At 35.4% G+C, this 23,747-nt stretch overlaps 1 protein-coding gene across 3 annotated transcripts in view; it reads right to left on the bottom strand.

Moving 5' to 3' along the window:
* Positions 1 to 23,747, bottom strand: part of GSK3B (glycogen synthase kinase 3 beta) — a 210,601-nt gene that overhangs the window by 39,194 nt on the left and 147,660 nt on the right. For all 3 annotated transcript variants that reach the window (XR_008617494.1, XM_024120436.3, XM_024120438.3), the window contains exon 8: positions 5,059 to 5,154. Coding sequence is in view for 2 of the 3 variants with exons in the window: in XM_024120436.3 (XP_023976204.1) it covers positions 5,059 to 5,154 (96 nt within the window). In the remaining variant the exon portion in view is untranslated. The remainder of the gene's footprint in view (positions 1 to 5,058; positions 5,155 to 23,747) is intronic.

Genomic DNA, 23,747 nt, shown 5'->3' with positions numbered 1-23,747 from the left:
GTATTCAAAGGCTCAGGGAATAAAAACCAACATTATGAAGAAAAGTCTTTTAAAAAATATTATAGTGGGGCTTTTTGGTTTAGCTTTAAAGCATAGAGAATAATACATATAATAAGCAGTTCATCTGGTCTGAGTCCTTGATGGCTGAAATGACCTCAATTTTCTGCTTACTCTATTAGCTAGCTGGAAACACTAGTATTCATTCATTTCACAGCATGTGGACTGTGTTCTAAGAAATCAAGTATGTAAGGATTGATTTTTGTAGATAAGGCTTTCTGGGATACTTAACCAATGATCCAAGGTCACATACCCTAAAGACAATTAAGTATTAAGTAAACTTAATACTTAATTATTAAGTTTTGGCATACATACTCATGTATGCCAAAACCTCAGCAACAAACATTTTGAGGTAATAGATATTCATTTTATTACTACCATTACAAAATAGAAATTAGAAACTGCTACAATACATATGGTATGAATTGATAGGTACTACAGGAGTTATGTGGTGGGAATAATCATGTAGAATTTGGATAATTAGAAAATCTTTCACGGGAGAAGTGAGATTTGAGGTCTTGACAGAAGGTCAAGACTTGGTAAACAGAGAAAAAAAGAATGTTCTAAGTGTTCACTAGGAAGTGGTAGCAACGAATGTGGCTTCTCTGGGGAACCATTAGCAGAACAGTTTGATTAGACCAAAAAATTCAGCATGACTGCATGATCGCTTCAAAGTGAGGACAACACTGTCATATGTAGCTAACATATTAAACAGCACTAGGTCAACAGAAAGAGACCAAGGCCCTTGGGATTCTAATCTACTTCCTTCTACTAACCAGATATATCATTTATGAATTTCATTACTCTGAAAGAATATACAGACATCTGTGTTATCTAACTGACCTCACAGGATTACTTATTACTGGGATAAAGGGGAATACTTGTTTTAACTTTAAACAAAACGTTACTCAAAATTGGGAAGAAATTTATAAAACTATTACAATGTAACCTTATTAGAAACCCTTAATCTACCCTAACTAAACACTAAGCTTTTAAATTCATTGCTTAACTGTATGCATTTAAGGGTGAAGGGGCTTGAGCACTTGGGAAAGACTGGGTTTAACAGACTAGATGCCTCAGGAAAGGTTAAGAGCAGGACAAAGAACTAAATCTCTTGTTTTTCTGGAAAGAAAAAGCAGAAATGATTAGGAGCAGAGTGACTGGATAATCTGTCACCCAAACTAGGACAGTGAAGAGTGTGAAGGAACGTGGCATTAATAATGTCACTGGACAAGCATAAATTGGGACACATGATCACTCTTGTCTTTATGTGTATAGTATGTCAAATTTTCCTAAAGGCAATGAGGAATCAGAAAAATTTTAAATATAAGTGACAGTATCACATGTGTTTTTAAGAAAGCTGACTTTGACAGCAATGAGGATGTGAAAGATATGAAGGAGGCAACTCAGGATGTAGGAGGTTGTTTTAACAATTCTATGATATGATGATGGGCTAAACTAAAGTCAGGGCAGTGGAGATAGAGAGGACAAATCACAGAACTACACTGGAGGTAAAATCTTTACATTTACTCTGAACTAAAATGAAATAATCCTTTATATGCATACTTTGTTTTCAAAAGAATTTGGAGAAAAGACACAACAGCTAATTGCTATCTTACCAAAACAAAACAAAAAAGACAAAAACAAAAAAAATTTGAGGCACAAAGAATGGGAGAAGTGCTTAAACTAGATCATTACTTCATACCTAACAGAACTGTCATTTGACCAAATCTCCATGTACCAAATGCAGAATATTTCAGCTTCTTCTCTTCTTCCAACCAATCTCCATCTCTGTTTAATTCTCAATTTACTTTTATTATCACTTCCTTTTCCCATCTGGCTTTTATTCTTTTAAGTGTACAACATACACCAGTGGGGAGGTATTTATCCTCCCCACCCTCACTCTCAATATTGGTCCCTGTTTCAAAACATTAGAACATATTTCCTTTCCAACTTAAGCCTCAAATGCTTACCCAATGAATTAGGTTGTTATGGCTATTAAGTAACAGTCAAGGCCATCTTATTGGATTTCTAAATTCTCAAGATTCCTGCCATATATCACACTAGGATTATTTCATTGTTATGTTCTTCTGTTTGCTATCTTTCTTACACATCTTAATACCCTCACCTCAATGTTTCCACAGTAGACATTTTCTCCCTTGATCTTTTTGTCTGCCTACATTTTTTGAGAACAAGAGCTCCCGGATCTGGGGATATAGCTGTACTACACTGCCTCATAGGAAAGGAGGGTTTACATGCTCACAGCTTCAGGAAATGGGGCTAAAGTGGGTTTTAACAGAAGACATCAATAAAGGCAAAGCAGGTTTTGTTTCCAGACTCCCGTTTACCTGCCCTCCAAAGGCAAAAAGCTCTTCTCTTTAGAGAACATTTTGTATGTTTTTAAAAATTAACTCCATTGGCTGCCTAGCATAAGAGAGAGTTTCTCAAGTTGGTGTTCACTATCACAAGGCAGGGGAGAGGGGACTGAGTTCCCTCTAGAAATTTAAAATTTTGTATTATTATTTTGATAATAATCTACTTTTAAAGATCAACATATTCTGGATCACCTGGATGACAGAGTAGTGCCATGGAATTTCTATGTCTGAATTTGGTTTTGTATTTACATCCACAGTAACAGCAACCTAATGGTGTGCACTATTAAGAAATTAATATAAGTGTACTATTACATAATAAATGCATTTGTACCAAGTGAGAACCCAATTATGTTACATATATGAATGAAGAGTTCACAAGAGTTTGAAGAGACAAAATAGGTGGGAGAATTGAGTTATTATTCTACACATGGTACAGGAATGGAAGCCTAAATAAAACAAACAAGTAAAAGGGCTTTGTATAGATTATTCAAGTTTGAAAAGCATTAGGGTAAGATACAGAAACATCAGGAATCCACAAAGGCAAAAGAAGATGTAAAGCATGCAAATTCACCACAAATCTTCTATTGCCTGCATGGTAATTATAATAAATCATTCCTCACATTCCATCCCAGCTAATCCAGGGGGAAAAAATGCAGAATATGACACACACTAATACTGGTGTCAGTCTTGATTTAAAAAAAAAAAAAAAAAATTGAGGACAAGGACTACTAAATAAGATCTCATGACCTTGTTTCAGCATTATATTGGTCAGAAACTCTATACATGTGATGAATACTTAGATTCAACCAAAAAGAATTTTACTTTTCTTTCTTCATAAAAATAACATGCTTATTAAAGAAAATATGGAAATATAGAAATGCAGAAAAAAGAAAAAATAAAATCACCTACACTCTTCTTACTCTAACTACTATTAACATTTTGGAATATTTCCTTGTATTAATTCAATACACAGAATTCTCTTTGCTTTTTGTTTCTCTTTAACATGGTTGAAATCACTTGTTATAAACACTTTAACTTGGAGTAACTTTGCTGGATTCAAACTGTAACTCAGCTTCTAAATCCTAACAGGCCACCTAGGATTCTCTGAGTTTAGAATGAGTGAGAGACCCTAAATATCTTCTGACCCAGATTCAAAATAAACTTGAAGTACAAAGACCAAAGAATGATTTACCTCAGAATATTTAGTGTTTACTGTAAACTTAAAAAGAGGGTGGGGGAGAGGGCAACATCTTAGTCAGTGAAAGCTACAACCTATAGTTCTGGCACTAAAATATTACTGAGGTCTTTGATTCTAAATAATAAATAATTAGTAACAAGAGGATTTTCTTAAGTGAGAGAGGTGACGAGAAGTGAAGAGAGTGATAATGCGAAGGAAAGCAACTTGAATCATAATACAACTTAGAGAAAGAGACCTACTTTTAATCTAAAAATGTAAATTATTTCACCTAGCCCTAAATTACTTCACCTCGTATTATAAAAGATCTATAACCAATTAAATGAACTTGTCAATGATCAAAACATGTTATATATATACATTTTTAAATATACAAAATCTCTGCTTGAAATACATATTAAGAAGCTGAAAATTTCCAACCCACAAAATATGTAATGAAATATAAGTAAATTGGGAAGGGGGATGCATGCATGACACATAACTAGAAGTTTAAAAGACTAGGCATTAAACACACACACACACACACACACACACACACACACACACACACACGAAGAAGCCTTAATCCTGGCTTTGTCACAGCCACCTATGGAATCTTGGATAAGTCATTTGACATGTTTAGCCAGAGTTTCAGAATCTATAAAATGAGAGATTCACTCTAGCTATAAACCCTATTGAGATTTTTTTCTTTTCCCTCTGCATACAATCTCACAAATCAAACTGACATGAAAACAACTTTGTAATAAAATCTCTCTAGAATCATTTCAATTAAGTATCAAAGCAAAAAATAAAGTCTTCTCATAAATTAGTACTTATGGCTTAGAATTGGCTCCGTCTAAATGTTGTGGTTAGGCTTTTCCAATGGCTAGTGACACGCTGTTGACATATTAATTGCTTTCAATGTATACTACTAGTATGATCAAATCTTCATTTTATTCCTGCTACCAAAACACCAATAGGAAAGTAAACAAAAGAACACAAAATGTCATCTATAATAAGGTCCATATATTAACAGTTTAAAAAATAAAAATATATAAAATGTATATTTTTATATGCTATATGATACTGAACTAATAATAAAAACTTCTAACTATGTAAAGAAATTACTTCTGAATTTTAAGTAGTCAAAATTTATATATAAGATCCTGCTCCTAATGAAATTCTTTATTTGAATGCTATGTATATGTACTGTCCTCATCCTACAAATAAAAACCCAGGCTGGAAACTTTCTACAGGAAGTCAGTGGGGATGAAACTACATGGTCAATGAAACACTGAAGTATAGCTATCTAATTATCTTTACGTGTAGAAGTGCTATTGTACTTTGTACTCTGGGAGACATCTAGTCTCGAAATAGTTTAAGAACAAAGAGAAATCCAACTTCTAGTTAACTACTGGTTAATGTGCTTTTAAAAAAACTCTTTTGACTCACCTTAGTCCAAGGATGTGCCTTAATTTGAGGGAATTTGAATTCTGTGTAGTTTGGGTTCATTTCTCTAATTTGCTCCCTTGTTGGTGTCCCCAGGACCTAGATAGAGAAAGCAAGTTATTGCCATATTTTTCTATGTACTTATAAATATAGTCTTTATGTCTTAATGTACTGGTTTTACTGGAAAAAAGAATTCCAAAGTTATAAAATACACAGGTCATTAAACAGAGCAGACTTCATAAAAAGACTTTAATTTCTAACTGACTACAGAACCCATGCTATACTACCGTATACAGACATTTATGATAATAGTAATGTTAAATCAGGCTTGTAAAAGAAAGATCACTCAAAAATATTCAAGTAAAAATCAGGCATCCTCGTTCTGTCTAGAAAAACAATCTATTGCAATGATGGCATCTGAGAGTATCTTTTATTCATTTAGTATAGTAAGCCAAAGGTTTTATTATTAATAAACTATTGATATTTAGGAGGATCTTAGTCAAACATGGTCACCAATAATTCCATTCAATCACTGAATATTAAGTGAGTGTCCCCGTGTACTAGGAATTACACTATGGTATATGAAGGATACAAAGAACAAGAGATTTCCTGCTATGATAAACTTACTTATTTGTGTGTGGAAAAAAGTATAACTATAATACAAGATGAAAATATATCGAGTACTTCATTGCCTCCGGAGCTGTATTAGGCACCAGACAAAGGGAAGTATATGGACCTGAGTGCACAAAGCAGATGATGGGAAGAAACACTAAATACTAAAATGAGTACTTTGAAGAAAGATGACATTTATTACCCATCTTTATAACTCTAGGGCCTGATATAAAACAAGTTTGTTAAAATAAAATGTTAAGCCATTTACAATTCAAGGATAGTTGTGCAGAAGGAGTAGAATGTAATGATAAGTACTTGATTTGTGGTGAATAATCAGGGCAAAGTAAGAATTTCAGGTTTTTGTTGTTGTTGTTTCTACTTCTGTAGACTTCATTAAAACTTGCAGAACTTAATCAAAATTTTAAAAGTTTTACCCTTCAAAAGACACTCTTAAGAAAACAAAAGGTAAGCTAGACTGAGAGAAAACATTTGCAAAACATATTCAAAGGACTTGTATCTTGAATATACAAGGACTCTTATAATTCAAAAACAGAAAGACAACACAATAAAAATGGGCAAAAGATATGACCAGATACTTCACAGAAGACACAGAGATGGCAAATAAGCACATTAAAAGATGCTCAGGGCTTCCCTGGTGGCGCAGTGGTTGAGAGTCCGCCTGCTGATGCAGGGGACACAGGTTCGTACCCTGGTCCGGGAAGATCCCACATGCCGGGAGAGGCTAGCCCCGTGAGCCATGGCCGCTGAGCTTGCGCGTCTGGAGCCTGTGCTCCGCAATGGGAGAGGCCACAACAGTGAGAGACCCGCGTACCGCAAAAAAAACAAAAAACAAAACAAAAAAAGATGCTCAATATCACTGATCATTAGGGAAATGCTATGCTAATTAAAACTACAAGATACTACCTACTAAGGCGGCTAAAATTAAAAGGACTATGTATACAAAGTCTTGTTGAGAATGTAGAGCAAGTGAAACTCTCATCCAGTGCTGGTGGAATTGTAAAAAAGTTATACTCATCATTCCCTCTCCTAGGTAGTTACCCAAGAGAATTAAAAGCATATGTCCATACAAAGACTTGTACACTAATGTGCATAGCATCTTTCTTGCCACTGCCAGAAAGTGGAAATAACTCAAATGTCCACAACACGGTGAATGAACAAATAGCGGTATATTAATACAATGCAATACTATTCAGTAATAATAATAAAAACATGGATGAATAATTATACTGAGCAAAAGCAGACGAAAAAAGTACCTACTGTATAATTTAATTCATATGGAATTCTAGAACATTTTCTGCCTATAGTGACAGAAAGAAGATCCATGGTTATGAGGAGCTGGAGGCAAGTATTACAAAGAGGTACTAGGACATTTTTAGAGGTGATAAATATTTATAAACTTCCTTTCCTTCTTGTAGTAGAATTCCAGCTTTACAGAGAGAAGCAAGGTGTATTGGGAAGGGAAATCTCTGATCTTTGTAGCTGTTAACTATCAGATATTTAAAAGTCAGGAGCTATCCATACTTAAAATATGAAAAATAAAAGTTTTTATTTTTAAATAATAAAGCAAGCACTTATGTTCTAAATTAGACCCTTGATGAAGGGTGTACATGTGTAACATGTACTGGGAAAAAGGGAAAAGAGTGAAAAAGAAGGGAGAGTGAACTTATTGATAATTCTACCTCCTAAATGCAACTCCACTGAATTTTTTTAAGTGCTAAAGAAAAACAACAGCAATGACTTGAAAAATAAATGAGTATTTAAAATGCATACCTTCAGGGACTTCCCTGGTGGTCCAGTGGTAAAGAATCCACCTCCCAATGCAGGGGATGCAGGTTCGATCCCTGGTCAGGGAACTAGGATCCCACATGCCGCGGGGCAACTAAGCCCGCATGCCACAAACTACTACAGAGCTCATGCGCTCCAGAGCCCGACTGCCACAACTAGAGACAGAAAAGCCACACGCCACAACTAGAGGGAAGCCCTCGTGCCATAACAAAAGATCCCACATGCTGCAATGAAGATCCCGTGTGCCACAACTAAGACCCAATGCAGCCAAATAAATAATTTTTAAAAAAATGAAATGCATACCTTCAATGATTTTACAACCCACTAATTCCTTTTTTTTTTTTTTTTTTTTGCGCGGTACGCGGGCCTCTCACTGTTGTGGCCTCTCCCATTGCGAAGCACAGGCTCCAGACGTGCAGGCTCAGTGGCCATGGCTCACGGGCCTAGCTGCTCCGCGGCATGTGGGATCTTCCCGGACTGGGGCATGAACCCGTGTCCCCTGCATCGGCAGGCGGACTCTCAACCACTGCGCCACCAGGAAAGCCCCTCACTAATTCCATTTTAAGGTATATACTCTAACCTAGAGAATCTCTTTATATATATATATACACACACATATATATACAGTCTGTAATATATATATGTAGTCTGTAATATATATATGTAATCTGTAATAATATAATATTGCAGGCAAAAACAAAAATCCAAAAGTAGAAAAAATAAATTGTGGTATAGTCATACAATGATATACTAACTAGCAATGAAAATAAATGAACTAGAGCTACACATACCTCATGAATCTCATGCAGTGATGAGTTTTCACTCAATAATGAATACATATAGTATAACTGCCTTATATAAAGTTTAAAAACAGGTAACACTAAACTATATTTTAGTTTACATAGTAAAACTAAATCAAAAGCATGGGATTATTCATTAGAAAAATCAAGTATAGATTATTTAGCTTACTAGAAAGGATGTAGGAGGAGGGACTGTGAGTGGGATGGGCATTAAGTAGTTCTTCTAATTCTAATTCTTAATATGAGTGGTACTTACATGGATATCCACTTTATTATTATGCTTTAAACTTAATACATTTTAATATATTTTTGCATGATACGTTTCACAATAAACAAAATGACACTTAAGAAATGCCCACTCTCAAATCACTGAGTATTTTTTGCGCAGTCTCCCTGTATTTATTCAATACTTTGTTAACACAAGGCACGGTCCTAACTCCCTACAAGCTGGTAAGAATGCCAAAAGAAATGAGTGTTGTATGCTATCCATTAGTAAATACATTTTTTTACTGTATGAAAACAGATCACATGAACATATCAGACATTTGGCTGACTGTCCCATATTTACACACTGTATAATTAAAAGGCAGGATGTTCCTTGAAGTTTCAATTCTTATGTTTTTTATTATAGCCTATGAATATTCCCAGGGGAAGAAAATCTGTGAAATATACACTAAAACAGCTGAGAAACTTATGACATGTACAAAAGGTTTGCTTAACATACAAATTTTAATAATTTATTTTATGTGAAAGCAAGAAGGTATACTATATGTGTGCATATGTATAGTCACTCTCATATTCTCCCTAAACCCACTGTCTCACAGCCACTTAGATCTAAACATTTATCCAAAATTTTATACATGAAAAATTTCAAACATGAGAAAGTTGCACCTTTTCTTAAATAGTGAAAATGCCCTCGCCTATACCACCTCGATTCTATGATTAATATTTTACTATATTTGTTTCATCACAATTCCACCCCTCAATCCATATATCGATCCACCTTATTTTTTGATGCATTTGAAAGCCAGTTGCAGACACTAGTACATGTCAGCACACATATAATTAACTAAGGTTCAATATTCCTGGCATTTTCATCTAAGCATTTTTTACATACCTAGAATTCTCCTTCGATATACACCAGGTGCATGGATGTGGAAAAAAATCTTTTATCACAATGGGAAATAATCTGCTCTGATGAATAGTTATGATATAAAAAAGATTCTTAATTATACTTCTGATCAGTGGTCAGTTTAACTATGTTCTTTACCTTCAAAATGTGGATATTTGTGACTTTTAAGAAACTTAATTACTAACTAGTAAATGGAATCATTGATATATTCACTATCAATTATTTAAAAGCAATTAAGCAAATAAACTAGCATGTTACCACAAAGTGGCAATAGAGATCTCCTTACTCCTTTGTTACTGCCACATGACCTTGAATCACTAAGGCCATTAGATGGGGAAAGCGAAATTCCAATGTCACAGTCCGTTCTATGTTTAATTTCTCTTGCCAAATATTCAACTACTATAATAATTTTTCTATTCTTTTTCTTCTCACTTTTAAATCTTGAAAGCACATTCTCCCCAGGCTGGCTAACAGAGATGAAACGTAGATGGGAGATCCACTAGTCCAGGGATTAGCAAACTTTTTTTCAAGGGCCAGAGAGTAAATACCTTAGGCTTTGTGGGCCATACAGCCTCTGTCACTAGTCAGCTCTACTACTGTAGCACAAAGCAGCCATAAATAAATAGGCAGCAGACTTAATTTGGTCTCTGGGCCCTAGTTGCTGACCTCTAATCTAGTCTAAACATTTTTAGAGATGAGAAAAACTGAGGCCCAGAAAGAACAACTTTTCAGAGGTCAGAACTAATCAGAAGTAGAGCTAGAACATAATTTAAATCTCTGGACTTCCCTGGTGGTCCAGTGGTTAAGACTCCACATTCCCAATGCAGGGTTCAATCCCTGGTCAGGCAACTAGATCCCTCGTGCCACAACTAAAGATCCCGTGTGCTGCAACTAAGACCTGGTGCAGCCAAATAAATAAATAAATCTTAAAAAAAAAAACCCAAAAAACAACAAACATAAGAAAGACAAATCTTAAAGAAAAAAAATTTTAAACCTCATCAGTGGCAAACCAGTTGTAGGAGATTGTATGAAAGAATCTGTTTATTGACTTGGTTGGAGGACAAACAATTTAAGCTTTTAACGTTGGTAGTTGTGAAAAATCTTGATGCTATTAAGCATGAAGGAACAGAGCTGGAAGAGAAAACAGTATTTAAGATATTCAAGAAGAACCTGGAGGAGTTCTCCACCAAGTGGTGGATATTAAGTATATCATTTAGAAGTGAGCTTGAGGATGGAAAACAGCTTTGGTAGTACCCGATACACAGACGCTAGGTGGTATTGAGAGTAAGAGGCAAAGCAGGTTGAAGCAGAAGAGTGCTAAAGATGGGGACTCAAAAGACACAAATATATGGAAAAAGGGAAATTTAAAAAGGTTGAGACAGAAGCCTAAGAGATTGGAACAGGTCCTACAGACGATGATACCATGGAGGACAAGGATAGTGAACATTTAAAGGACTGAGAGGTGGGTATCTGACACAATGAGCCCAGGTAAAACAAAGCCCAAAAGGTGTTTACTGATGCTGGCCATGAAGAATTCCTTTCTGACCTTGGTGAGGTCAGTCGTGAGAAGAGCAAGCAGACTATAATCATCTGAAATGAGCAAGTAAAGACACCATACATAAGTTCTCCTTTTAAAAGGTACATCAGTGAGGGAAACGGGAGAACAAAAAGAAGAAATGTTTACTGAGTAACCAGTATTAAGAGCTCTGTGCTAGGTATATTAATTTTCTTTTCTCGTTTAAACTTTACAGATACTCTAATACCCCATTTCACACTTAAGAGAAACCTAAGGTTCACTAAGGTAAACAGACTTCACAGAGTTACAGTCTGCCAATCGTAAATATGAGATTCAATGCACGTGTAGCTGACTCCCTAAAATGGTCTACCTAATATTAAGGGCAGGAACAAGAAAAGGTTTCTAAAAAATAATTTAAAGGGACTTCCCTGTGGCGCAGTGGTTAAGAATCCGCCTGCCAATGCAGGGGACATGGGTTGGATCCCTGGTCCGGGAAGATCCCACATGCCGCGGAGCAACTAAGCCCATGCGCCACAACTACTGGGCCTGCGCTCTAGAGCCCGCGAGCCACAACTACTGAAGTCCGCGTGCCTTGAGCCCGTGCTCCACAACAAGAGAAGCCACCACGATGAAAAGCACTCCCATCGCAACAAACAGTAGCCCCTGCTCGCCGCAACTAGGGAAAGCCCAAGTGCAGCAACAAAGACCCAACACAGCCAAAATTAAACAAATAAAATTAATAAATTTATTTTAAAAGTAATAATAATTTAAAAAAAATCACTTTCTTAAACTTCATTGGTTATACCATAAAATAAAACCTGAATTCTTCAGAGTCATGTGGAATATATTTAGATTTTATAAGATCACAAGGCTATAGTTAAAAGTTAAACAAAAAAGTTGGACTTTTCTTGACAACTTAAAAAAAACCATGATTTAAATAAAATCTACCTATATCACGGTAAAATCTAACTATATCAATTTAATAAAAGAAATATCTTGAACTGTTAATTTATGGATTATAGATCTTAGGCAACAGAAGAATAATATGAAGAAATACAGGCATCTATTTGGCTAAACAAGATCAAAAAGTGTAACAAATCTCAAACTTTTTTTATAAATTTTTGTAAAAATTCTTTTAATAATTGAGCAATTTTGATAAATCACTTTCAGGCTCCTTTAGCTGTAGATTTTCACTGTAAATCCCATGCTTACTCATGCTTAAGCATATCTGCAATACCAAACATATAAGTTTAGCACCTTGTATGTTAGTGATTGTTTCACACATGTAGAATTTAGATTGGAATGTTAAATGATGGGCAAGTCCCATGGATGTGCACATTATAAGTAATTCTATTCCTTAGAATTTTTAATCTCAAGGCCTAAGTTACAGAAACCATTGTTATGGAATTGCTTTGGGTATAAATATTGTGCATATCTAGCAGGGAGCCATAACTACTTTAAGGTGGTCTAATGTAAACTAAAAGCCTTATATAACATAGTACAATTCTGCATAACCTGGTATCAGTAGTTCAATAAATTTGGAATGTCATGCAAAGGCTTGCATTATTAAAAAAAAAATTATCATGGACTACTCCTTCTAGTCATTATTAAGTAACTGATACTAGAATCACTCTCTAGAGTAAATAACTAGAAAACTAACTGACAAAATACTCTTTAAAGAAAAAGGTAAATATGATCCAAAAAGAAGAGGGGGGAAAAATTGGTCAACAGGTACAGATCCAAAAATGACAGAGATGACAGAATTGACAAATAAGGACAATAATAAGACAGCTATTATAATGAGGAGACACATGGAGGATTAAAAAAAAAAACCACACAGTAATTGTACAGTTGAAAAGTATGACACGTGAAATGAAAACTTCCCTGGAGGTCTAACACCACAGAAGACAATCAGTGAACTTTAAAAAACAAAAGGAAAACAAAAAATAGAAACTACCAAAGCTGAAGCATGGAGGTAAAATGGCTAGAAAAACATATGTACGTGTGTTTGGAGTCTGAAGAGGGTAATGGGGGGAAAGACGTAGGAAAAACTATTTGAAGAAATAGTGGCCAACATTTTTCCAAATTTGATGAAAATCTCAGTGAAACCTAGGCAGTATAAATACAGAAAATAACAAGTCACAATCAACTAATAAAAGCCACTGATAAAGGGAAAATCTTTCCCAAAACAAAGGGACACATTTTATACAGCCAACAATAAAAATGACAGCTGACTTAGCAGAAACAATGCAAGCCAGAAGAAAACAGAGACCTTTCTAAAAAAAGAAAAAAGAAACTGGAAACCAAGAAATTCTATATCCAGTGAAAATATCCTTCAAAAGACATTATTAGGCAAACAAAAACTAAGAGAGTTTGTCACCAGGAGATTTTCACTAAAAGAAAATACTTCAGGATGAAAGAAAAGGATTCCAATTATCGTGGACTACTCCTTCTAGTCATTATTAAGTAACTGATACTAGTTATCTATTCTCTATACAAAGGAATAAAGACCACCAAAAATGGTAAATACGGGCTATATGTTTCCCCTTTGCTTTTAAATTGCTTTAGAAGAAAACTGTTTAAAGCAAAATAATAAAGTATTGTAGGAGTAAAAAAGTCTGACAACAAGAGCACGAAGGACAGGAAGGGAAAATGGAAATACTTTGTTGTAAGGTTCTTACTTTATATGCAAAGTGGTAAATTATTATTTGTAGTCTGTGACAGAGTAGGATGCCTATTTTCGATTTTAGAACAAACTCTAAAAAAAATGCAACATGGTGATACAGCTTAAAAAGTCAATAGGGAAAATAAAAACCACTCATTATAAGCCACAAGGTAGCAGTAAAAGAGAAGAAGAGAGAGAAGGGAACAATAAAAAGAAAACAAATATCAAGGTGGAATACTTAAACCCAAGCATATTAATAATTGCATTGAATGTAAATGGCCTAAACGCTCCAATTAAAGGCAGAAATTATCAGACAATTAAAAAAAGAAGACCTAAGTATATACTCTGTAAGAAATGAACTTTAAATATAAAGACACATAGATTAAAAGTAAAAGGATGTAAAAAGATATACCATGCAAACACTAATCATAAGAAGGATGGAGTGCTTATTACATTAATATCAGAAAATTGTAGACTTCAGGACAAGGAAATTAAACAAAAACAAAGAGGGACATTTCCTAATGATAAAAGCAATTTTAAGACTAAACTTAAAATTATTATGAATACCGTATGTTGGTAAGAATGTAAACCGCTGGAACTCTCATACACTGCTGGTGGGAGTGAAAAATAGTGAAACTGCTTTGGAAAACAGTTTGATGATTTCTTACAAAGTTTATATACACTTATCATATGACCAGCAATTTCGGGCCTAGTTCTTTATTGAGGAGAAATGTAAACACATGTCTGCAAAAATATTTGTAAACAAACACAGAAACTTTACTCATAATAGCCAAAACAAAAAAACAAGTCAAATGCCCATCCACAAGTGAATGGATAAACAAATTGGGGTATATGCATAGAATACAACTAAGCATAAACCAGAATAAATAGGTAATACAAATAAAAAGATGGATGAGTCTCAAAAATATGATGTTGAGCTAAAGAAGCCAGATATAAAAATATATATATACTATATGATTCCATTCATATGAAATTCTGGAATAGGAAAAACTAATCATCAGTGACAGAAAGCAGACCTATGGTAACCTGAAACAGAAGATGGGAGACTGCCAAGGTATACAAACAGGGTGATCAACTGTCCCAGTTTACCTGGGACTATCTTGACAAATCCCTCAGTCCTGGGCAAACTGGGACATTTGGTCACCCCATTTTTTGGGGTGATGGAAATGTTCTAAACCTTGACCAGGATAGTGGTTATATGTTTGTCAAAACTCATTAAACTGTACGCTTAAAGTTGCTTACATTGTAAGTTACATATATTTTATTGTATGTAAATTAACATCTCTATGAAATTAATTTAAAAAGTAAAAAACAGACCATTATGTAATTTGTGATGACATTACTACCCTAAATACAACCATATGTCTACCCTTCTTCTGTTGCTATCTTAAGGCTAGCATTAAAAATTATCAGAGTCTGTCAAACCCTAAAATCTGAATTATTTTATAAACAGTATGTTTAGTCTTTAAGAAAGCAAAGGTATGAATTAAGATGCAAAGGGATGTAAGAATGCAAAGGTTAGACATAATTGAGAGGCATTTAAAAATTTTTTTCAGCCTCCTTAAGTCACTCACTCAACAAAGTTCCTATGCTCAAGGAGCTCTAGGGCAGAGAGACTTGTACATTATAAATCAAGTTCAAATAGCCAAGATCAGTACAACAAAATAAGCACAGATAATGAGTAAGGTGAAAGTGCTAACAATGCACTGGAGTAAGGAAAAGATTCAGGAAAGGATCCTGAAAGGAGAGGCAAGAGCTAATTTTACTTAAGGAATCTAGGAAGCAAGCGAGTCAGATGCACATTCTATGCGCTCTAGGTACCAAGTGGAGAACAGCATGATCTGGATAACTGTAACAGTTGAGTGCTAACAGAAAATAAGGATTAGAAAATGGATGGATGGCAATATTAAAGGCTAAAAGGTAAACAAGTGACAGATTATGAAGAGCAAGATTCTGAATGCATCACCATCTGCAATCAATACCACAAACATAAAACATTTAAATAAATCAACTATCCCATTTCTACTTCTGAGTATATCTAAGTTTTATGTTAAGTTTCTATTAGGTTCAGAGTGTATTTCTACCTTATTTATTTCAGCTCATTTATATTTGGAAACTCTGAAATCATATACTTAAACTTTTTCATTTCATAGATTAAGAAAAAGCATGTTTGACGTGGACTTCATCACTTCAGACACAAAACAAGTCTTAGGATTCCCCTAAATATTAAGAGGTGGAAAAGTAATTTTTTTCCAAAACTTTTAGACTAAGGGTACACTTAAAAAATAATTATTATTCCTGGATTTCCTAAAAACTGAGTCCCCCATAACGTAAAGGAAACGAAACTACACGTAATGTTTTATGCACTTTTCTGTAAGTATATCTCTCACACAATAAAAGGGGTGGATGTTCAAAATTATCACACCATTGGGAACTGTGTACTCTGAGTTATCTGTTATTAGAATAAGATCTTTCCATTTATTGCAAAAAAGCATTTTTTAAGTCCATTATCCTAGAACATCATGTGGAGTAGGTGGTGGAAAAACTCAAAGTACCAGAGATTAGCCTGTCACAACCCTTTGGGGATGCTGTTCATCCCTTATGATTAAATCAATCATTTCATTTGTACCCGGTCCCATCATGCTTAACATTTTTTTCATTCATTTAGTTGCAAATTTAGCTAACACCAATAAATATCAAGTCAGGAATTATGATTTATGTCTTCAAAGAAATAAAACACAGCCAAGAATCATCTGACAAAAGCTCTGCAATACATTTCTTTCACAGCTTTGCGTTTTAATGGCTCAACACCAGAGGTCGCCAAACTTTAGCAATAGAGCTGTATGTGCAGCCTTTAAAGCAAACGTGAAATAAAAGAAATTCTATTAGAAATCTGTTACTCCTCTGTTTAAAATCCTACAGTGGCTTCCAGCTGCTTACATACTCATGTGTTCTGGCCACTGCCCACAGCTCCAGCCTTCTCTCTCCTGGTAAACTCATATTCTATCCCCAACATTTAGAACCTTAGGCTCAAACCATAAAGCAACACACAATAGACCTGACTTCACTAAGCATCCTTGTCCAAATTAGCACGTATGTCCTCCATTCCCATCCTTTCACTAAATGGTGAATATCTTTCCATGTTTCAAGAGTCAGCTCAAGAGTTACCTCTTCTATGAAGTCTTTCCAGATAGGATTTACCTCCAAATAGGATGCTCCTGCCTTTGTACTCTGCTCAGACTTCTGGGATCATACCTGCCTTACTTTATTGCCCTCATTTGTTCCCTTCCTCCCCTCAGTGAGTCTCTGAACTCCTTGAGGGCAAAGACCCTCGATGTTCTAGCCCAGATAGTTCACTAAATCAACATGTTGTTAATGTGGTATGTACCCTGAAAGACTAAAAGGATACATGACCAAGGCTATACATAATGAATTCAATCAAAGCTTTTAAAATAAGCAGATAAAAACTGTGTGACACAGAAGCAAAAGAGATTATATGTGACATGGCTGAATAATTAAACATCTTTATTTCCTTTCTGCATAAAAGAAATGTTTATTCAAATTGCATAACTGTCAAGTTGGCTGCCTATATCATAAATGTGGACAAATTTCTCTAATTAGAAAACTAGAAAAGATGTCACTGAGCGAGTCTATTTCAAAATATTAGTACTCTATTGACACTGGAATCATTCCTACACATTTTTACTTCTACAGGATTGATATAAAATGCTTTGTCCTCTGGTATATTCCTACAATTTACAGGCTTTCCTTTTTTAAATCCACTAGATGTAGGTAGCCAAAATACTTAACTCCCAACACACACAGATTTTATCCAGTTTCTACCTACCTCTTTCTTACAATATATGAGTGAAATTTTGGTATAAGAATTTTTTTTTTTTTTGGGTGGTGTATGCAATGTTTCCTTCTCAGCGTTCTCCACTGATTTCCAAAAGGCAAGGAACCAACCCCCACCCTTCCCTGGCAAAAAAGTGCAGCAATACAAATATTAAAATCCCATTAGGAACATCAGTGAAGAAAAGAGCATCAAGTTGTCATGTTATTTGAACACAACTAAACAATTTGGCTGAAGTATTTTCTCAGCCTAGAGGGGATAAAATAGTACAGGAGGGTCCCTTTATGTGTCCATGCTGTACTCCATTTAATCCTGTGCCATCTGTCACTTAATCTGAGTCCTTTGCAAAACTATGGTCAGAGTTTATTGCCTTTCTTAAACTATAGTGGAAACAGCAACACGACCTGATCAAAAGTTCTGTAGGTGGATGCCGTCACTTGTCTTCAAAACAAAAATCTTTCAGATATACTTCATATATTATGAAATTCACCCCTTTAAAGTATAGAACTGATTTTTTTTTAGTATATCCAGAGGTGTACAGCCATCAACTGCTATCTAATTTTAGAACATGTTCATCACCCCAAAATGAAACCCTGCACCTATGAGCAGTCACTCCCATTTCCACTCTCCCCAATTCCTGGCAACCACTAATCTACTTTCTGTCTCTACAGATCTGCTTATTCTGGACATTTCACATAAATGGAATCACATTAACATGTGGTCTTTAGTGTCTGACATTTTCTTTATCCATTCATCAACTGATGGCCATTTGAAACATTTCTACTTTTTGGCTATAAATAATGTTGCTATGAACATTTATGTGCAAGTTTTTGTGTGGATAAATGTTTTCAATTCATTCCTATGAATGGAATTGCCAGGTCATATGGTAACTCTATGTTTAGTATTTTGAGGAAGTGCCAAACGATTTTTTGTTCACACCATTTTACAATCCCTCCAGCAATGTATGAAGATTTCAATTTCTCCACATCCTTAACAATGCTAGTTATTGTCTGTCTTTATTTTAGCCATCCTGATGAATGTGATGTAGTATTCATTATGGTATTGATTTGCATTTCTCTAATGACTAACAATGTTGAGCATCTTTCTTGTGTATGTGTGCCTACTGGTCATTTGTATGTCTTCTTTCGAGAAATGTTATTCGGATCCTTTGCCCATTTTTCTATTGGGCTGTCTGGTTTTTTTTTTTTGTTTTTTTTTTTTTGCGGTACGCGGGCCTCTCACTGTTGTGGCCTCTCCCGTTGAGGAGCACAGGCTCCGGATGCACAGGCTCAGCGACCACGGCTCACGGGCCCAGCCGCTCCGCGGCATGTGGGATCTTCCCGGACCGGGACACGAACCCGTGTCCCCTGCATTGGCAGGCGGACTCTCAACCACTGTGCCACCAGGGAAGCCCTGGGCTGTCTTTTTATCATTGAGGTGTAAGAGTTCCTTATTCTGGATACAAGTCCTTTATCATATATATGATTTGCAAAACTTTTCTCCCATTCTGTGTGCTGTCTTTTAATTTTCTGGACGGTGTCCTTTGAGACACAAATTTTTAAATTTTGATTAAGTTCAATGTATCTGTTTTTTCTACTGTCGCTTGTGCTTTTTGTGCCGTATCTAAAAAGTCACTGCCTAATTGAAGGTCACAAAGATTTACACCCATGTTTCTTTCTAAGAGTTTCATAGTCTTGGCTCTTATGTTTAGGTCTATCCATGTTGAGTTAATTTTTGTATACGGTGTAGAGGTAGGTGTCCAACTTCATTCTTTTGCATATGGATAGCCAGTTGCCCAAATATCATTTGTTAAAAAGACTATTGTTTCCCTGTTGAACTGCCCTTGTCAAAGGTCAACGGACCATAAATGTAAAGGTTTATTTCTAGACTCTCAATTCTACTCCATTGATCTACATGCCTACACTCATGTCAGTACTATACTTTCCCCAACCCTTTCTTGAGGTTTAACTGACAAATAAAATTGTAAGACATACAAAATGTACACAGTGGTGATTTCATATACATATAAAGGATTTCCACCATCTAGTTAATTAACATATTCATCACCTCACAGTTTCTTCCCTTCCTTCCCTCCTTCCTTCTTTTGTTGAGAACATTTAATAGTGTTATCAACTATAGCCACCATGTTTTACATCAGATCCTCAGACCTTATTCATCTTATAAAGTCTGTCCTCTTTTACCAACCTCTCTTCATTTCCTCCACCTCCCTAAGCCTCTGGTAACCACTTTTCTACTCTCTGTTTCTATGACTTGACTTTTTTCTTTTCTTTTTAGATTCTACATACATGGAATACCATGCAGTAGTTGTCTTTCTCTCTCTGGCTTATTTCATTTAGCACAATGCCCTAAGGTCCATCCATGTTGTCACAAATGGCAGGATTTCCTTCTTTCTTGTGGCTGAATAATATTCCACTGTATATGCACTGTCTTGAATGCTGCAGCTGTATAATAAGTTTCAAAAATGGGAAGTATGACTTTACTCTTTTTTTTAAAGATTGTTTTGACTCTTTTTTTCTTCTTGAATAAAATTTTATATTTGGCAACAAGTACCCTCCTTCCCCCTGAAAAAGGTGATTACTGTTTTGATTATGCAAATTATTCAACATAAAGTAAAAAAGTCATTCTTGGTTAATACATATTCACAGGAGTCAAAAGGTCTTTTTTTTTCTAGGTGAATCTCAGTCATAGTGGTATGCTCAAGGTAGGAGTACAAAACAGAAAAGGGGCTAGGGGTGGGATTAGAATCTCTTGGGTTTAAAAAAAAAAAAAAAAAACCTCACTGTATTTCCCAAACTTTTAAAAATCACACTCCACTTTGAGACACATAAACATTTTATACACACATCACCCAGCTCTTGCTTCCTTTGAGAATCACTAACACTATAGTTCTTCGTAGCACCACAAGCCAAGATTTTCTTCATGTTTTCCTTCTATTATATATGTATCAATAAAATAAAAATCATGTTTTATAAATATCAATCAGTATGCTTTTAACAAAATAAATGCCCCTCTACAAGATTCCAGTGTTTGTTTATATTGGACCTTGAAATTAAGCAAACACACCAAAGAACTCAAAATGCAACCATGCGGAAGAATCTGCAGTTGATACGTGACGTGTATTAAATCCCACAAAGAGTAATTCTGTGCATGGTCTTCTGAGTGGGGTTGTAAAATATAACTATCAGTACAACAGTTTTGAGGTCACAATGTCATGAAACTTAGGTCTGTGTGAAAAAAGTTTCTTTGCATAAATAAAACATATCCTGGCAACTTAGTAAATCATTTTATACTGCTTGTTTTGGGGAAATTAAAGATTTCAAATGGATGTCATTATTCTCAAGTCAAAAGCTAAACTAGACCACATTGTCAGGAAACGACTTCTCTGTGCCTGGGCACACTTACATATAAGCGGACAGAGATTTAACCAAATATTAGTATTACTGTAGAGTCAGTAAAATTTCATAGTAGTTACTTAAAACTTGATGTTTCTTCTGGTCTATGTACAACATATTAATGTAAAGATGTAGTTGAGGAGTTTTACATTAAAATGATTATTCTAATACTCATTTACTCATTCACTTATTTTTATTTTATTATTTTTTTTTGCGGTACGTGGGCCTCTCACTGTTGTGGCCTCTCCCGTTGCAGGCTCAGGATGCGGTCTCAGTGGCCATGGCTCACAGGCCTAGCTGCTCTGCGGCATGTGGGATCCTCCCGGACCAGGGCATGAACCCGTGTCCCCTGCATTGGCAGGCGGACTCTCAACCACTGCGCCACCAGGGAAGCCCTGGGAAAGCCCTGATTCACTTATTTTTAAAACGTTGACATTATGTACATAATATTTATACTGCAGGCAGTTACTACAAATTGTAAATAGGGATATTTAAGCTAGGGATTCTGGATGAGCTTCAGAAAGTCCAAAGTTCACCTGATATCATATGCAAAACTCTGGCATAACTGCATTTTTCAGGGGGAGAGTCCATTGCTATGAAAAGATTTTCAGAGGTCCATGATCCGAAAGCTACTAAAAGTTGCTGCTCTAGTCAGTAATAAACATAGAAAAATTTAAACAAGTAATACAAGAATGAAAAAAGCAATAATTTTTTTAATATATTGCATACTATATTGATATATTACAAGTAAAAATCTGTACCACAATGTGTAATGTGGTGTGCTTAATTGTTCCGGAGAGTGGAAAAAGGAGAGAGAACTAAGTTTAATATGCTGTCCCTGCAGTCTGTTAACAACACAAGAGCTCTATAATACGACAGCACAAGAAATATCACCAGGTAACAAATGATTAAGCTCCAAATGCATGTTAGCAAAGATGCATCATGGATCCATCAAAAAACTTAGGAAAAGAAGTATTTTATACTTATTAAATTCTGATTTAGTTAATATCTGAGACCTCTGTCTGAAAGACTGTTTAATGGTGAAAATGTTAAGCCAGGAGAGAGTGCACACACAGGTGCTAAACAACTCATAACACAGAGATAACTGAAAGCTAAACTATTTGCTAAACAAAGATGATGAAAATGACACTGAGCTCTACTTGAAAGCAAGGAATCCACTATTACAACCTTGATTGCTTTAGATGAAGCACAACTAAATCTAGTCCAAAGACATCACAAACTGATTTCGTACATTCATTACAATAAGATTTAGAGGCTGTTTCCCTTGCTTTGTGGTCACACTTTAAAAATACTAAATTAATGGGTTCTAGACAACAAGTTGACATTAAGTATCATATTGTTTTCCCCAGAGCTACAAAATACCATGAATAGAGGACACCAATTTAGCTAAAGATGAATCAGACAGGATTTTCCTACCACCCAACCCCTCCCAGATAACAGTAGTGGTGGTACTCATCTTTGTCATTATCATCTTTCTAGGATTAAAGTAAGGATTAAATGTGGTAATATATGTAAAGTGCTTAGCCCAGTGCCTGGTGAAGAGGACTTATCTCACTGAGTGGTAGCTTTTATAATTAGCAGTATTTTACCAATATTTGAAAATGTAGACTTCTGAGGGGCCAGATAATCACTGATCTATTTGTCTATAAATTATACTGCAAAGAGCCATCAGTCAAACTGGAAGACCAGGAAAACAATGATTTAGACAGACATTTGTAATAAAATGCAGCTCTCTTAACTCTATGTAACTGTTTTTATTTGTTTCCTAACAAAAGATTCTGGCACAAAACAACTGAAAACATCTATTTTTTTCATAGTTTCTGGGATTTCAAAAAGCTGATTGTTTAAAAAAAAAAATCAACATCACAGAACAGTAAAAAGTTAAAATCCTCTTTTTCCCCTCTGTCTCCTTAATCCCACTCTCCACTGCTAAATCTTTTTCTACTGATAGGCATCACAAGAAATGAAGTCTACTTACTTAGCTATAATAACATAATCAAAAGATTATTTGGATCTGTTTTTTACTTTCAAATTTCTAAAGTTTCTGCTAGAGATAAGATTTTACTAGTTCTTACCTGTGTAAGAGCCATCTACACAAAATATCTAAATTGAATAATTATTGCTAAGAGAAAATTAAACAATAGCTTAGTAAAGTTGTTTTAAAAAGGGAAATTATGTAATTTTAAATGCCTTATAACAAATTATTTAAGTATGTTTTGCACCCCAATGCTCATACCAGCACTATTTACAACAGCCAAGACATGGAAGCAACCTAAATATCCATCAACAGATGAATGGATAAAAAAGATGTGGAAGATGTGGTGTACGTATATACACACGCACAAAACAGAATACTACTCAGCCATAAAAGGAATGAAATGGTGCCATTTGCAGCAACATGGATGGACCTGGAGATTATCGTACTAAGTGAAGTATGTCAAAAAGAGAAAGATAAATACCATATGATATCACTTATATGTGAAATCTAAAATATGACACAAATGAACTTATTTATGAACAGAAACAGACTCACAGACACAGAAAACAAACTTATGGTTACCAAAGGGGTAAGGTTACCAATGGGGGAGGGATAAATTAGGAGTCTGGGATTAGCAGATACGAACTACTATATATAAAATAGATAGGGCTTCCCTGGTGGCGCAGTGGTTGCGCGTCCGCCTGCCGATGCAGGGGAATCGGGTTCGTGCCCCGGTGTGGGAGGATCCCACATGCCGCGGAGCGGCTGGGCCCGTGGGCCATGGCCGCTGGGCCTGCGCGTCCGGAGCCTGTGCTCCGCAACGGGAGAGGCCACAACAGAGGGAGGCCCGCATACCACAAAAAAAAAAAAAAAAA

The sequence above is a fragment of the Physeter macrocephalus genome, chromosome 1 (assembly GCF_002837175.3).
Source record: "Physeter macrocephalus isolate SW-GA chromosome 1, ASM283717v5, whole genome shotgun sequence".
Lineage (NCBI taxonomy): Eukaryota > Metazoa > Chordata > Mammalia > Artiodactyla > Physeteridae > Physeter > Physeter macrocephalus.
This window is presented reverse-complemented; position numbering and strand designations above follow the sequence as displayed.